Source organism: Rhyacophila brunnea, unplaced genomic scaffold (genome assembly GCF_057557595.1).
Source record: "Rhyacophila brunnea isolate RB1 unplaced genomic scaffold, BYU_Rbru_1.0 scaffold_3, whole genome shotgun sequence".
Lineage (NCBI taxonomy): Eukaryota > Metazoa > Arthropoda > Insecta > Trichoptera > Rhyacophilidae > Rhyacophila > Rhyacophila brunnea.
In genome coordinates, this window is record NW_028232965.1 from 19,498,078 (window position 1) to 19,516,109 (window position 18,032).

At 34.6% G+C, this 18,032-nt stretch overlaps 1 protein-coding gene across 1 annotated transcript; it reads left to right on the forward strand.

The window, feature by feature from the left end:
- Window positions 1-206: 206 nt before the first annotated feature.
- LOC147068029 (integrin beta-nu-like) lies at window positions 207-16,831 on the forward strand. Its single transcript, XM_085952579.1, has 9 exons — window positions 207-285; window positions 988-1,153; window positions 3,230-3,564; window positions 4,649-4,770; window positions 5,567-5,896; window positions 10,999-11,157; window positions 12,648-12,833; window positions 14,528-14,759; window positions 16,461-16,831. Exons 1-9 carry the CDS (start codon window positions 207-209, stop codon window positions 16,829-16,831), a joined length of 1,980 nt encoding a protein of 659 aa, XP_085808705.1.
- The last annotated feature ends 1,201 nt before the right edge of the window (window positions 16,832-18,032 follow it).

An 18,032-nucleotide genomic window follows, 5' to 3' on the forward strand; every position in this document is an offset into this window, starting at 1 on the left:
GGGGAATTATTTTCAAGTATGAGATTATTTTTTTTTCACATAATATAACTGGATGAAAAGGAAATTATCTAGGTATATTGATTCTGACGTGCAGTGCTAGCGATCTCATTTCATTTCATATTTTTAGCCTCAAAAGTTCTGGATGTCCAGAAGAAAACATCTTAACTGCAAAAAGAATACCATTGGTGATAGAAAAAGACGAACCCATGCTGGACTTTTCATCGTCGAACTCTGCCGACATCAATCAAATTAGACCCCAAAAAGTAAAGATTGGCTTGAAGTCAGGTAAATTTTACAACTTCCACAAAATTTATCTCGAATCATGTTATAAATATATTTCCAATTCAATACCCAATCGGATACAACGCAGTTGACATTATTTTGACTTACCTAATATGTTTTATTTCATAGAATCCTAATCAAACAAAAAAAAAACAATATGCTTGATAATTTTGTAGTTTATACCGCCCCAAGAAGAGATCTTTGTTCCCTCGTATCACAGAAATAAGTAGCGAATCACGCTAGTGAGACGGAGTTTAGGATTCGAACCCCATAAGTCGAATTGGTTTTTTCTATCAATATTATGAGATAGGACCGAGGTGAATGTGTGTGAATATGAATGGGATGAATGAGAAAACACGACTGGCACTTAGGTATAACACAAAATAACAATGCAGTAAATTGTCTTATCGCTAAGCGAGTTTTTATTTATTCTCGCCAATAGATGTCACTATAATTTAGTAAATCTACAGAAGTTAGGTTAGGTTAGGTTAGGTTAGAGTTAGGTTAGCCAATAGATGTCACTACAATTTAGTAAATCTACAGAAGTTAGTGACTTAATCTATTTTCTTACGTAATGCCGATTTTGGTTCACCGACATAATGGTCGTTTTGGGCTCTTCAAAAATCGCGCGGATAGGTCATGTTGGGTGGATAACCGATAATAAAAAGGTCCGTAATACCTGACCAATTAACAATTTTGTTTCAGGTGAGACGACAAGGATAAATTTTTCATACAGAGTCGCAAAAAATTATCCACTTGATCTATACTATTTGATGGACTTAACGTGGTCCATGAAAGATGACAAGAATACTCTTGTTGGATTGGGTGATGCTCTTCCGATGGCCCTTCGGAATTTGACGAGCTCATTCAGGTAAAATGTTTATACAGCACTCCACAAATCAACGAAAGCCTCATTTTGCGACCAATGGCCACTTTATCAAGAGAGTGCCACGCGGGATGTATTTTTTGAACTATGTATCTTGCTCAAAAACAGGAAAATAATATTGTATTTTTTATGCATTGGATTGCAGAATTCTTATATTAAATCCAGCACTATATACTATTTCTTGGAATTTATTTACTTTTAAGTTTCAATATCTTTTATGTTTACTGTCACAGTGTCTCAACAGAATATTTTTTGATACTATTTATCACTTTAGCGGTCGATAAGTATAGAATAGACCCACTGTGATGCCGTTGTCAAAATCGAAGTAGAAGTAAAATTTCTCATACAAAATCGAAGTAAGTGCTGCAGCAAGATAGGTGCTGTAAAAATATAGCACTTATTGCAACAATAAAAACCAACTTATTGAAATTGTTACAATAAGTGCTAATACTTTGATACAAATCTACCCTAAGTTTAATACTATTTATCACTTAAGCGGTCGATAAAAGTATAGAATACACCCACTGAAAGTGGCGGACGTATTTGAGCTTCATATACTTCGACGTTAGAGGCGCTAATTTGTGCTGCGGTCGTTTTTAATTTTGACAGATCGAAAACAGATTAAATGTCGAAACGTAACGTTGAAAAACTCTTTTATTTATTGTTTTTTTTTTGTCTTTTACTAATTATTGTAATTTTGTAATATTAGGTTTGTAAAGACATCGGGACTTCTATTAACATTCTCGTATTTACCATGGTAATATCAATATTAGGTACATATAAGATAAATAATTAACGTAAGCCCATAAATTAATAATGTCTTTACCACAATTTAGGTTATATTCTTGCTTACATGTTAACTTGAACTAACATTGGTTCTCATGTCAGCATAGACAAAAATATAATGCAAACTCTTGAGCCGAGTATTAGCGAGTCGTAACTGTAACCATTCCAGATACTGTAACTAACTCTAGATGTGACTAATTATTTATTAGGCTTGCGAATTAATTACTTGACGTCCATACTAGTTACTGTATCTGCAACGGTCACAGTTACGGTTCGCTAATGAGTACCCGGCTTTACGCGACCATAAATATGTCCGCCCGATATTTTCGTTGCATTATTGGACATCGTTCGAAGTACTATACTTCCTTTGAAGCTATGTCAAGCAGGTTTTCATATTTTATGATACTGCTTCGTTCAAAAATCGCCCTCCTGGGCAGTTTGGTAAATTAGGATAAGAACGACTTATTGTAGTGGTCTTTAAATAATGTCCTAGACTAAAATTTAGTACCAATTAACTGCGTCCAACACTGCGGCCATTAGCAGTGACGTCCTTAGATAAAATGCCGCCCCTAGGCAGCGCCAAAATGCCGCCTCATTTTTTATACATTATTTTTTTATCATTCTTTCATGAGTCCAATATCTAAGAAATGTGTTATATGGATACATTACTAACAAAATATCAGACTAATTATTCGCATACCTGCACGTGTCGTTTATGGTTACCAAGGACGTCAAAGGGCAACGCAAGTAAACTAGATATCGCGAATCCGACAAAATCAGTGAGATGATTTTTTTAATGGAAAGATATTTTCGTTATTACGAAGTTTAGGTATTTCTATATAATCCAAATGATTTTCCTCGATTTGCCGCCCTTCGAGTAACTGCCGCCCCAAGCGACGCTCAATCTGCCTACCCCCACGGGACGTCACTGGCCATTAGATATAATTATTAGCATGTTATTTAAATGTGGTAATTAAACATTAATTAAAAGGTCCGCAGCGAATGGATACCTACGTTTCACTTTTCGGAATGTAAAAGAGTCACGATTTTGGTAAAAATCATAGCATCAATGGGTTAAAAAATATAGTGAGAAAAATACACCGAAGGTCACTTGTGGTACCGATATTGGTTGCGTACTATTTTTATGGAAGTTTTAAAAGACGTTTAATACTTTTGTATTTTATCCTTTATTTTGAAACTCACGGAAACGGATGTTAATCGTATGAAACTACTTTGGTATATATAATAAATTAATCTAACACATATTGTAACTAGGTTCGGTTTTGGATCATTCGCCGAAAAACCGCTGATGCCCTACACCAATATGGAAGAAGAGCATAGACATAACCCATGCGTATCAGAACAGGATACATGTCTGCCCACGTATACCTTCGCGCACAGGTTGAGCATGACGTCGAATGTGGAAAATTTCATTAAGGTAGTGAATGCGTCTGCGGTGACGGGAAATCTTGACAACACCGAAGCTGGCCTCGATGCTCTGATGCAGGTTGCCGTCTGCGAAGACATAATTGGATGGTCACATACTGCACATCGCGTTGTTATTTTAACGACTGACGGGTTTCTGCATTTTGCAGGAAATGGGAAGTTAGGTAATTGACGATTGTATCATTATGACACCTTTGAGAAAATATATGGAATTTGGTTAAATTTTCACAACTTAAATGTGTTTCATAATAAAAGCTATCGAATCTATTATGGCTGCAAGTTAATTCTTAGTCTACGCTTATTATGTAGGTACCAACGCATTATTTTAACAAAATGATAATATTAATTATATTAAATTCTATAAGTCTATTTCTACCTAGCTATTTTAATTATTGTACCAATAAAAACTATGTTTATTCAAAACTATGGGCAAAGCAAACCATATAAAGTGGTGTTTCGCCAATGCGATGTTCGTGTAGCAGTGGGTAGGGTAGATACATAATATTATTATTTTAAATCCGTCAGTGCGTTGATCGTATGCATATATCATCGCACAAGTAAAAGCTATCTAATTTGGATGTAAACATTCACTTCGGTTGTGATCATCGCATAACTAAAATCACACAATTATAAAAAGATTACAAAAATAGATTGAATATAATTATTAGTCGTGACAGTTTTATTAGAATGATGTGTGTTTCATGTTCAAATAATCTACGAGTTACGAAATATAACATTGGTCAAAGTTAATCATTTAAACCTCTTAATTAACAAAAAATAAAACAATGTAATATTTGACCCGCTTTACCCGGGGGCTCGGAAAACTGAATATTAAATTAATTCAGTCGAGGTTCAACGTCAAAATTTGAAATTCAAGGGTCGTAGATTCATTTGAGCCATTGGATGTATTGGATCTGATCTTCAGACCATTAGTTGGCATGATATTTAAATGTGGTAATTAATTAGTAATGATCTGGTGAGCAGTGAATATGTTAATGTCGTCTTTCCACCAATCTAAACATACGCTTCACTTTCATTTTCATAATACATCACAATACAGATATCATTTTACCACGACACCTTTTATCTGTGATATACGTATCATAATTATTAAGATATTTTTAATGAACAACCGAATAATGAAAAGTCAATCCAGTTACTACTGAATACAGAAATTAAGAATTAAAAAAAATCATAAACGATTAGGTATAAGGTTTTTAAATTATTCTAAGATATTATTATTTTCAGGCGGAGTTGTTAGACCGACTGATGAAAAATGCCATTTAGATAGTAATGGGGATTATATTGATTCTACATTATTTGACTACCCAGCATTGGACCAAATGTATAGAGTGCTGTTAGAGAAAAAGGTATTTAATATTATTTTATCTATTTACATATGATTAATAAGCATATTATTTACTATACAATTATTAAACTACATATACCAATATTTTAATACTATGCACATCTCTCACATATCGAGTATAAAATATTAACCGAAGCATATTAAAAAAATGCCCTAACACTAAATGGGCCTAGTTAGAACATGACCAGCCAAATAGATACGTACTTGTAGACAAAAATATAAACCACTTACGGCATGTGTGGAATTTTTGTTTTATTCTATTTTTTATTGTAACGGCTCAAACGGCTCTAAAAACGATCACAGACTCTGCATCTTACCTCAAAATCCCTAACGCCGTCACTACTTATTAAACAGTGTCCGATCTAGAGTAATGCCTAAATGTTTTCGGTTGTTTTGTTGTTGGGGTTTTCAGTAAAATAAATAAATAAAAAATAATTGTGTTTTTAACTTGATCAGAACGCATGAGACCTGAACGAATTATTTACATAAACAGTTGTTAATTCATAGAATATATCGCACCATCGTAACTATACCGCCACAAGTCCAAATTTACGTGTTTTGAGTTAATTACTACGTTTCATTGTCTATCGTTCATAGTATATGTACCGAAAATGTCATATCTCTAAGTCAAGTCAAAACTTCATTCAATATCTAAACATATTTCAAAAACACAGTGCAAAAATGCGAAAGGTAAAAACTTCAAATCTGATTTTCTCTGTTTGACGTTTTTTGGATTGTGACAGTTTAGTTGCGATGGTGCAATATATTGAATGTTGAACTCTAAATATTTTTGACAGATTAGTGTAATATTTGCTGTTACCAAAAATCGAAAATCACATTACGACCAACTTCACGACCTTCTGCCTGAAAACACTTTCGTCGGAAGCTTAGAAAATGACAGCTCCAACATTCTGAACCTGCTTAATGAAGGGTACGAAGGTCTGTTCAAGTCGGTGAATTTTGTCCACAATGCGCCGGCCCCTTTCAAACTCACATTCTTCTCACGATGTGGATCCGGCGGACCGGAGGTTGAAACGTCCAGCTGCAGTGACGTAAAAATTGGAGAATTTTACGAGTTTTCAGTAGATATTACATTGAATGAAGCTCCACCAAGCGGCTCAGGAACAGTGAGTTTGCATATAATTTTCATAATATGTTTGATTTTTTTATTATGTTATTTAAGTAAGTAATAGTTAATAAACCATTGAATATTCGCAAGATTTTGAGAATATAACATTCCATATATTGAACATACATAACTTGAAAACAGATATATACCTACCCACTAGAAAAAATAATTTTTGAAAAAAAAATATGATACTCGACGGGGTCATCGAATTTTTTTCAAATATGATTTTTTCTAGTACGTATATATCTGAGGTACTTTCAAGTTATGTATTTTATGTAATAAATATTAAATTTATCTATTATTTCTACCTGCAGTTCGATTTCTTAATAAATTAGCTTTAATATAATATATTTATGGTTAGTATAAGTATATGCCAAATAGTAGCCTAAAATCTGAAGAACCGAATAGTGAGTGATCTTTCGGTCATGGTTGAAATTTAACAGGGCCTAAGTAAGAAAGAGGAGGTAATAAAATCGTTTTTAATCTCAAAAAGTAGATAAGTGAGGATCGTAATTATTAGTTATCAAATTTAATATTTATATTGAATTAACATTAAATTCTCAAATTTCCCACAGGTCATAGTTATTTATGCAAATAAATAAATTAAAAGTATATGATTTATTACCTATTATAAAAACACCATATATAGTAAATACTTAATTTCATATTTATCACGATCGGTTTCTTTCACTTAGTATATAACATTGCCAAAAAGCTTTAAAAAAAAAAAGACGGCAAAAATGTGGCTTTTACAAAATTTGTTTGGGTTATATTCAAATATTGTAAAATTATAGAAAACACCACCTCGCAATGCTGAATAGCTAGGTCATGAATGGCTTATTACTGGTTTTACTTAATAATTAACTAATTATTTGGGATTATTTTTACTCATTTTAGAAAACAACCATTGTGATATCAGATGCTCGACGATTAGGCCAAACTGATCTTACGATCGAAGTTGAATATTATGAAATCTGCGACTGCAAATGTGACACTCTGGAATTGACCAAAAAGTGTCCAAAAAACTCCAACTTGGTGTGTGGAAAATGTGTTTGTGAACATGGATGGTAAGTTGTAAAATTATTGTAATATCGAGATGTGTTTCATATAATAACTACATAAGTAAGCTTGTTTTATTCGGGTTCAGACAGGATGTCAGTCTTTATTTAACTCTTCAATCACTATAATATCCCATATGTTCATACTTACTTTCGTTTTCATGAATTTTAGAGATTTGAGAAATATATTTTTAGTTCTTCCGGTCTTAGGGAGAATTTAAAATATTTCATATGTTCAAAAGTGTGTTCCGTTAAATAACCGTATTAGATCTCCAACGCTCTGGGAATTTAGCCATTTATAGAGTTTACGTATCGAAGTGAATCTCCTTCTATCAACGCTTCTGCTCCAGCGCTCGGAATGGAGCGGAACGCCCCGGAGCGCCGTTCCTGTTCGTGGGATTCTTAAGGATGGCGTTCCTGTTCGTTAAAACCTCGAAAATGGCGTACCGGTTCGTTAAATATCCGACGGACAGCGAGTCGTCTAGTAAAATCCTCAAGCGTCATACTTAATATTATTACGTTCCGGGCTAGATTTAAAATTTACGAAAATGAATTGATAGGTACAAAGGTACAAAAACATAAATATTTTTTTTATTAAAAAATAATTTTACTGGCTTAGAACCACTGGATTTTCTATGACCCGTACATAGTTTACTAGAGTTTTTTTGAAATAGTGATAGAGTAAGTGTAAGACAGCGTATTTGAGAAATAACCTTTTTTCAAGACAATACTTTTTTCAACGAATTTGGCCTTGAATGCACCAATAGACATATTACTCTTGCGTCAATGGTGATAAAACAATAAAATTGTATACAAAGAAATGCACTGGGGTAAGTTAGATTTATTGCATTGTCGTATGGGACAATAATGTATTTTGAAAAAAAAGGTTTTTATGATTGTAAGGAAATGTTGGAAGCTATTTTACATTGGAATGTAGATTTACTGTATTATTAATTTATAAAACGAGACACTTACTTTTTTGCAAGTTCAAACATATTATATTAATACAGTTAAGGTTAAGTTACATGCCTAAATATAGTGAGTTAATAACGTAATAGTTATAATGCACACTGGAACTTTTAAATTTTAAATGAAACACATTCAATACATATATTATCTTTACTGCAGTGGTAGGCAATTGTTTTTTGTAATGAAACTTTAAATTTTGTATCGAGACAACCATAATTGGCCGAATTGTCCATTTATCATATTTTATGTTAGCGAAATTGACATGGGTTTGACGCGTTCATAGTTTTTGTATTTCATAATGCAATCGAGGTCGTTCATTGGTCGTTTATCAATATTAAGTTGTATGCAGCCAATGATAAGCGTTTTCATCAGAGGAAGCGACAAAATTAGACTCCTTATTTTTCCAAATTTAATAATTTTAAGTTGTGTTTTTTATCTTCTATCATATATCTTTATTGTTTTAATTTTATATGGATATTTTTCGGGTTGAATGAACTGTGTTTTTGATGGTTAAACTAATATTATAATAGATTTAATAACTTAAATCAAATAATTCCATAATTAATATAGATACATATTCGTGAACATCGTATGCATGTTAAAAAAATTTGTATTGTTTAAGGTACAATACGAAATAAAAATATTTAAATAAATCAATCAGAATCCAATAGGATAAATATATGAAAAATTTCCCTGTATATAACAATTTCTATAACATTGGAAACCTATTAGAATAAATTATCCTACATGTCCACATGACGTAAATATTTTTTTTCTAATAATATGTACCTACACTTCTGAGGTTGTTTAAAATGATGCATATTTAATAAATAATGCTACATTTGTAAATCTTGCATATTACATACCTTTTTAATTAATTTATTTAAAACCATGCCCTTGCTTTTTCGTATACGATGGATTTTGATTTGATTAAAAAATAGTTTACCATAATCAAAATATTTCGAATTTACGAAAAATCAGAGCTTTGAAAAAAGCGGCATGTATTTTGTTTAAGCCGAAGAATCTTCACTCATATTTCTATCCACTCTTAGTTGCATATTTTTATTCAAACTACTAACGAAACCAATGGGAAATTGTGATTAGTTTGTCTATTGTTTCGTGTATTTTAATACTGTTTCCCACTCCAATTAGATTCATATACGTTTAGTTATTTATATTTGTATAACTATTAATGTATTTTTTAGAAAACGATTTCGTAAACTAAAATGACTCTATATTTGTATGTTACCACTAATTGTTATAGCCGATAGCGTATTGGGCGAAGATGATGATAAAAAAAGTACATCATGTAAAAGTAAAAGATATTTTTTTATTACAGATATTATTATATCTAATATCACACATTTTTGGAAAATTGTCGAGCGTTCCTGTTCGTGAAATTTTCCATTTCGAGCACTGTTCTGCTCCCTTTATCTGTATTATCAGAAGTAAATAGACCTTCTCATTGCGGAAAATATGGAAGAAGTATGCAACATTTCTGCGCTTGATAATGATTAAGTTTTTTTGTTCCATCTCAAAATCTCCTCATTGGTACTATGATCGGTCCAGGATATATTCATGGTGCGCCGATACAGTCTCATCCCGAAACCCTTCAGTATTCTTATGGTTTTTTCGTCCAGGCTACGACTCCGTAAACTAGTACAGTTATAATGTAGTACCTACCTGATCACAATCTATCGAGTACTTAGACGCACTAGAGCAGGGGTAGTCAACCTTTTTATACCTACCGCCACTGTTGTATCTCTGATTTTCTAACCGCCCACCGGTTCCACAGTAACTCTAGTTTATAAAATTTATAAAGCAGAATTACAGTAAGTTAACACAATCGCTGCGGACCTTTTAATTACCGTATTTAAACAACATGCTAATTAGATCGATCGGCCGCTTAACGGGGACACGGCAGCCGTGCCATCCGCGTCGAATGAGCTAAAGGATATATATAAAATATATAAATAGCATATTTTCTGAAATTTAAATTGTCACCGGGAATTTTATGAAAACATAATGAAAATATTTTTAAACCCCCTGCCGCCCACTAGTGGGCGGTAGGGACCAGGTTGACTACCCTGCACTAGAGATATTTCATTTTTCAAAATTGCTTCTTGTCCTTGTCATTTCAATCTTAATGTCGGGGTCAAATCTTCATGTAGTTGTAGACGGTAACTAAGGTAATGCACATGCTATACTCTCTTTACAAGGGCTACCATCTATGTGCAGGCATACATTGCCAACCTATTGTTATACTGACGACCGCAAAACGGTTTTTTCTTTTACAGATTATTACTAAGTCTGTATATCTGACATTCAGTAAACACTCAACATTGAAGGTTGTTGGCATTATTCACCAGTAGCACACTGTGTTGTCCATAAAACGAAGCATCAATTACAATTTCTCTGGAATTGTTATCAAATATTGAAATTCAATAAAATTAATGTCACCGCTAACTACCGATTTTAGTCCACGAAAAAATGGAAAATACTTTTGACAACAAAACGAAAAAATGTTGTCTGTAAATGTTGTTTACTCTGTCATATCATGAAAGAAGGTGGGAATGTAGGGAAAGGTGGGAATTGTGACAATTGATCAGATTGTGACGTAAGGAAAAGAGGAGTGGATTGGAGTTGGTATAGGATAGGAGTGCGGAGAGCATGAGACTCGGGGGAAATGCAGGGTCGTGGGTGGTTTGACAATACCTCTAAGACCTCAGTTACCTGTCCGGTTACTTCACTCATTTGTGGAGGTTCCTGTATTAATAAAAGACATAAACATGGAATTAATAGATATCTCGGATTTGAGCGCCACTCTATGAAATGCATAGAGACAATAGTGATAAGGTAATATAAATTAAACGCGTATAAAGAAATTGATCAGAAGTATAATTAATATATAAGAATAGCTTGCGGGTGAAAGTGCATAAAAGTGAATATTAATTTAGTTAATTACGAGCGCCTAACGCAATATAATAATCAAACAATTTTAGAAATACAAATGAAAACGCTGGACCGTAACGTGATGATATATAAGTAATACCGATACAATTATGCTCTTCAGTTTTCTTCGCCGTCCTCGAATGCGTCAGGTCCATGGGGCTTCCTTCGATCTCCTGGCCTGATGGGGACGTCCTTCGGTGGGCCATCATCAACGTCTCCAAAACGTCAGGAAATCAAGGCCATGTGCCCCGGTTCCCTTGGCTCGGAACTTAAGAGAGACGTCTGTTCGTTCGAAAGCTAAAAACTGAGAGACCTCGACTACCACTCTGCCTTCATATTAAAAAGCCGCTTTCTTCTTCTTTAGCGCCGGAAATAGTTTACGAGCTCTGTGAAACTAACGTCTGCGCATGCTCACTCAGGTCGATCTTCTGCTTTTGTTGCCATCATCAAAATAGTGTGTCAGGTTATAAATAACATGACAACTCACTTAAATAAAATATTATAAATAATGCGTTTATATTACAGGTTGGGTAATGATTGTGATTGTCAGGCAGGCCATGAAACCGAGCTTCAAAACTGTCGCAATCCTTATATGAACGAAAATAATTACTGTTCGAATAATGGTGACTGCATTTGCGGAGTTTGCAGTTGCGTTCAAGGCTTTCACGGAGATTACTGTAGCTGCAGAGATTGCCAGAAAAGTTTGTGAGTGTAAAATATTAATGCGTGTGGTTTATCTTTTCTAAATTTAAATACACCCAGGCGTGTACACAGAAAAGTGGTCTGGGGGAGGGGTTTCCATTTCGAAAATATGTCTATAATAATAAATTTACTTTTGATTTATTGAGGCGGCGCGAGGCATATATCACTGACATCCGCTTTTATCCCGCCTATTACTTATAGCTTCTCGTGGCTTAACTACGGGCTATTGTAACGTACGGCGTGCAAACTGGCATGACGAGCGGCCACATTTACACATAACTGAATGGGCACTTTCAGACTGAATCTGTGTGAAACGGGTCTTAGTGCAGCCCATACTGTATTGTCTTTTAGACCTGTCAGAATCTTAAAGTAAACATTAGATGCCTCAGATGGTTGCACTAATTCAAGAGTTCTACTGACACATGAGTGAGTTAGAATGTCAAGAGGAGACGAGTCAATCTGTATCCATAACCAAATCATCTTGGTCACAATCCGAATGAGGAATTTGAGGGAGCTGTATTCCATTAATCTAAAATAAAAAAAAAATGTTTTTTTTCATTTCTTGTGGTTGGGAAAGAGAAGGGGGGGGGGGGGTCCGGACCCGAAAACGAATCCCTGGTCTGCCAAAATCACATGTTAATTTTGCATTTGATAGCACGGAGCTGATAGCTCAAGCAGGTGCATTTCTCGTAGAATAAAAATCTGTTACGAAACCTCTTTGTAAGTTGACAATAAAAACTATTTTTATAGTTATTGGTAGTGATTTTAGTATTTAGAACGTTGACAGTGTTTGGTGAAAACAGTCTATTTTATTGTGTGAATATATTATATTTCTATATTTTTTCAGGCGAAATACGCAAAACATTTTTGAACAAAATTAAAAAAAAAAGTGATAGCATATCATACATAAGTAGGTACTTATTGTTGCCGCAAACATGTTATATTTTGCATCGTGTGCCGTGATGTTAAGAGTGATTCTAAGAGAGAGAAAGTGATCTCAAAAGCTGAGACGTTTTTTAGCTTATTAATGGGACCTGAGTGTTGTAAATACTTATTTTAATTTCAGAGATAATGGAGCTGTATGTGGAGGAGTGTTACGTGGAGTGTGCGCTTGTGATCCCAAGCGTCTGGATTCTCAATGCTTTTGTAACGATGGCTGGAGTGGGCCAACGTGCTCCTGCAAGACAGGAGTTACCCATTGCATCGCGCCCGGTGATACTGTACCATGTTCTGGACGGGGAGAATGTGAATGCGGTGGGTACCTAAGATAGATGATAATATAAAATATGCTGTTTTGTAAAACTATTTTACGCACGGCACTCTAAAATTGTCGGATAAGTGAATTCCGCGTTGGCGCGGCGAAAAGGCTTCATGATTGTCTCAACAAGCGATAAAATAAGTATCGGCAGCGGTCGGGATCGAATTCGAGATCTCTCGATTAGTAGGTGTGCATGCTGCCAATTACGCTATTACGTGATTGATAATTTGTATCAATATTATTTTCTTTCTGATTTGATTTGCAAGGTGTGATTACCACATGCACGACTGATTTTTCATCACTATCATCATCATCAGGCTACAAGGGCACCATATACAGCAGGGATGGCGAACCTATAGCACGCGTGCCACTAGTGACACGCGAGACGATTTTGTTTTGTTTTATTTTGAAGAGAAAAAAATGACTTATTAAAAAAATATAAGAATTTACAAATAAATTAAAAAAATAATGACGACAGCAATGCGTATTTTCTTCGGTTTTTAATAATATTTTTACGAATAATATTTACCTATCGATGCGAAAACGGAAACAACGAAATGCGTAAATGACAGATCGCATTGTATATAATATGCAAATACTACAAATTTCAAGAATAAGCATTACGTTTGTAAAATTAATGTCGGCCCTTAGGCTTTATGCGCCACATATAATACTATCGCACTGACTCCATCAGGCGGCGGGAGAAGCCGTCTCGTGAACCTCTGATATTGATCGATTTACAATGCTTGAGACCAATCAGGCAATTAAAAATAAAAATATTCAATCAACAAACCTGATGGAATTTATCGGAAGTCGTTCAAATACAAACAGCTGATTGCTATTTTGCCTCAAACATTATCGCAAAAAATGGAAGAGAAAAAGAATAAAATATGAAGGAAGCGTGGTTTCAACGGGTACTTTTTATTTAAAAAAATCAAAATCAAAATCGAATAAAATTCAATTCAAATTTATTTTTATATTTGCATATTTATAGTAAATACTACAAATGATAAGACAACAAGACATTTAAAAGCAAAAATAGTATTAAAACAGTGTAAAGAAAGAAATATATGCAGTATCACAAAAACAAAATAAAAAGTAAACAGGCCTAACAATTATAAGGCATAGAAGCACACCGAATGAGCTAAGTGGATCCTAATCTAAGAATATAAAACAACGCCCGCCTATTAATTATACTCATCCTCACGTAGGAGGAATATATCAACATTCGAAGCGATTTGGTTGAACAGAGTTATTGCACTCCCTTTTATTGGCATCACCGATGGCAGGTAAGTTCTGCACCTTGGGACGGCAAACAACTGATGCTTCCGATTTCTAAGATATCAGGGACAGATTTGCATATTATTTATTTAACAATATACCTACTGCTTACCAAAACTAATAATTTTAGACACGTTTTTACAATTTAAAAAAATATTGGTATACGTAAATGTTAAGTTGTAATTATTATTAGACGACGAACCCGGTATCGATCATTAATCATTAATGTGAATTGGGTATGTAAAAAAAAATATATATTTATTTTGCTTAGTAACAAAAATATCTTTTCCCATCACTATGATATTTATGTGTCGTATCTATTTGCAGATTCTTTTATCTAAACTTTAGAATAACTTTACCTCCCAATCCCCATAGTATGGAGTTAATGTTATTTATTTTATGATGGCAGATTTACATTCTAGCACTTTTTCTAGATGAATGCCGATGTCACAATATGAACGAAGGTGTCAAGTATACTGGAGCGTATTGCCAGACCTGCGCAACGTGTGATGATGCATCATGCAGTATCTACGAGGAGTGCGCCCGCTGCACCCTCGGTGATGAGAGGCGCTGCGTGGAAAGCGTGTGCGCCTCTCGAACTGGAACGGTCTACATTCCAAAGCTCACCGAAGAATACATCAGTAAGACGTTATCATGATTATATTACATGTATTGTTTAATTGCCTTCATGAAATGATTTGCTATTCATAGGTGGATCCAAAGGCAGTGGGGTGCCATGGGAGCCATGACCACCCCCTTAGAACAATATTATTTTAAATTCACTTTGTTAATATTTATTTCACCAATGACTAATCTTATTCACAATCAATTAAAATTTTAACTATCCATCATCTTTTTTACTTATCAGCAGCTTACGAATAATGGTGTTTTATACGTATTAAAACTTTATGTAGGTTCACATTCTCTACTGAATAGAGCAATAAATCATGAAACTCATGAGGCTGAAGGTTGATGTTTTTGAGATGTGTTGTGTAGAAGTATCCTCAGAAGGTCAGTGTCAGATGATATCACCAGTGTCTTATAGCAAACAGGCTGCTTGTGTTGCGGAGTATGATAGACTGAATAATAAATAATGGTTGAACGAGGTTGCTACACTTATAAGTAGCCAGCTGATTCGCCGACAGTCGATTGTTGTGCGTGATTTGGTGAGTGGCGCCACCTCATGTGGCAGTACCAATAATTACATTGTACATACACACTGAGTCGCGCGACCCGGGCGGCGCTTCCCAGGTGGTACCGTCTGACACCGGTCTTCTCAGAGCATGGTTTGAATTACCCCATTCCCACCCGCCATATATATGCAGCCGTGATTTATGCACGACCGCTTTCCTTGACGTTATAAACGTGTCAGAATTAAACGATTTTAGTGCTACTCTTCCTTGTCCCGAAACGAAGCTACAAGGGACTGATGTAGCAACCACGCAACTTTGGTGCTTAAAGAAAGAGTTTTTAGAAAATACAAAAGAATCTTGACTTGCTCTGCCGTCATTTATCTTTAATGACATGAAGTGGTCTTTGTACCCGTGTACTGAAACTCTGCCAACATAGAGGAGTCAAAGTGATGCATCTATGGAGGGATCGGAATTATTCCGGCCTCCATATTTATAACGTACCAAATTTTTCAAATGCCTCAAAGTTGGCCTTGGTTGATATCAAGTCGGCCAATCGGGCTCGTGTATGGACGGACCCTGGCAAACAACAGCTCCGCTCGGTCGGATCCCATCAGCGGGTAGTCCCAGAGGGCGTGTTCAGCGTCTTGATGGTCGTGGCCGCATGTATATTCCGGGCCATATTTTATCAAACGAAAACCGTGCATCTTGGCTGCGAAGTCACCATGGCCTATCAGGAACTGGCTTACCCAGTGTGTTGGTTTTAGTTGTCTCATCTGAAGCCTGCAGAACACATCTGGAAAAACACATACGTTTGTCGTCCCTTGGTGGATGCAGATACAGATACGAACGATTGTGTGCATTGGTGTATTTTTGAAGAATACAGTATTCTTTTACAGGCTGTTCCTTTTTTGATTATTTCGATTTTATTCCTAAATCAATACAAATAATCTCCTTTTTTAAAAGTCGATTTAAAATTTTGAAGCCTGTTTGTAAACAATTCGTCTGCGTGAGTATTTTGGTCGCCTCAACATTCGGTAACAGACCTATACCTAATTTAACATGTGGTCCTTTTTACTACAATTTTATGCATACTCCATCTCTATAGAAGGAGGCTGTCAACATCTTTGCTAATCACTGATTTAGAAAAAAATACTGATATTGAGTGTTTATATTTAAATGTGCGTCTCAAATCCATTCCATATTTTGCAGGTCCTTCGACGAATCTGAGTTTGTGCCACTTTTGGGTATCGGAAAGTCCCAACAGCTGCAAATATACCTTCACATACGAGGTCCAAAAAGACGGGACTGTTCTTCTGACAGTTTCCGAAGCTCGAGGACCTTGCAATAATCCCGGGATGGCTAGCGCTTTTGGGATATTCATCATAACGGTAATCGCTGGCCTTTTGGTGATAATCATTATTAAGGCTATCCAATTTTGCCGAGATAGGAAAGCCTACAATGAATTTGTAACGGAATTGGAAACGGTGCCCATGAGCGGTGTCGCGCAAAATCCTCTTTATAAGTCGCCGGTTACTTCATTCAGAATGCCCGATGAATACGATCGCACAAAGGTGCAATAAAGTACGAGTATCTGATAAGATCTAAGATACGCGAATGTGGTAATTAAAAGTTCAACAGTGATTGTGTTATCAATCATGTGAATAGTAGAACAGTTAGCATGTTTATGAGGCCTCTGGAAATAGCAGTTTCCACTCTGAGAAAATGTTGAGAAACCAATAAAAATGTTTATAATTTCATAATTTCTGAAAAAAGTATTCTAAATATGATATTTTTATTCTTATTTTATAATTATTATTACTAATCGAATTCGCATTTTCATGGCTATTTCATTTCTTTTTTACGAACATAATATTATAAGAGAGAAATACAATATTTTTATTGGTTTCCCAGCATTTTCTCAGAATGGAAACTGCCATTTTGTCCCCCAAAACTTTCGATCCTGAATGTTAAAACAATTAAAAATTAAACCAGAAAATATTTAAAAACTTTCTATGTACAGTGGTGGTTAAGTATTATATCTAGCCCCCTACATCAGAAATAAAGTCGATCGTCTTTTATTTAGTAAAGTCAAAAGACATCCTTTCTTATTCGACGTGTTATCTTTTTGTTCAAATTTGCTAATACGACAAAGCCTGTCCGTATATTGTATTCTGAATAAATGTAAATTACATTAATATTCCCGTAGCGAAGAATATAAATATTATAAACAGGAATGTAAGTCCACGATTGGTCTTTCATTTAAAATGCAATTTTAATTAACTGTTGGCAGGTTGGTAGTCATGTCTGTGTGAAAATGACTGAAGATGACACGTCATGTGATCGCTTGCTAAAAATGAGGGATGTTTTCCAATAAAATAGTTATACTTACATATGCCCTTTTCTTTTTAACTTAATCCTTTTAAATTCTTTACTTTTCACAATTTGACTTGTTTGCTGGCATCGTGTTGGTCTGGTATTCAAAACAATCTGTAATTATCATTAATAATTGGTATTCAGAACAATGTATGCTGGGATATTTTGTACATTCGGAATTGCATTCCACAATTTAGGAATAAATGAAAGTCAATAAAATTGGCAACATTTTAAAATGCATAAATGTAAGTCTTATACTTTTATTTTTTATTAATGAAGAGTTTTCATGATTTTTATACGAGCGTTGTTAGCATCATTTATTCATAAACACCTAATTTTAAAAGTTGTGTAATTTATGACGTGTTTGTGTTTTAAAGTTGTTGACCAACTATCTAATTTCTAATAGAT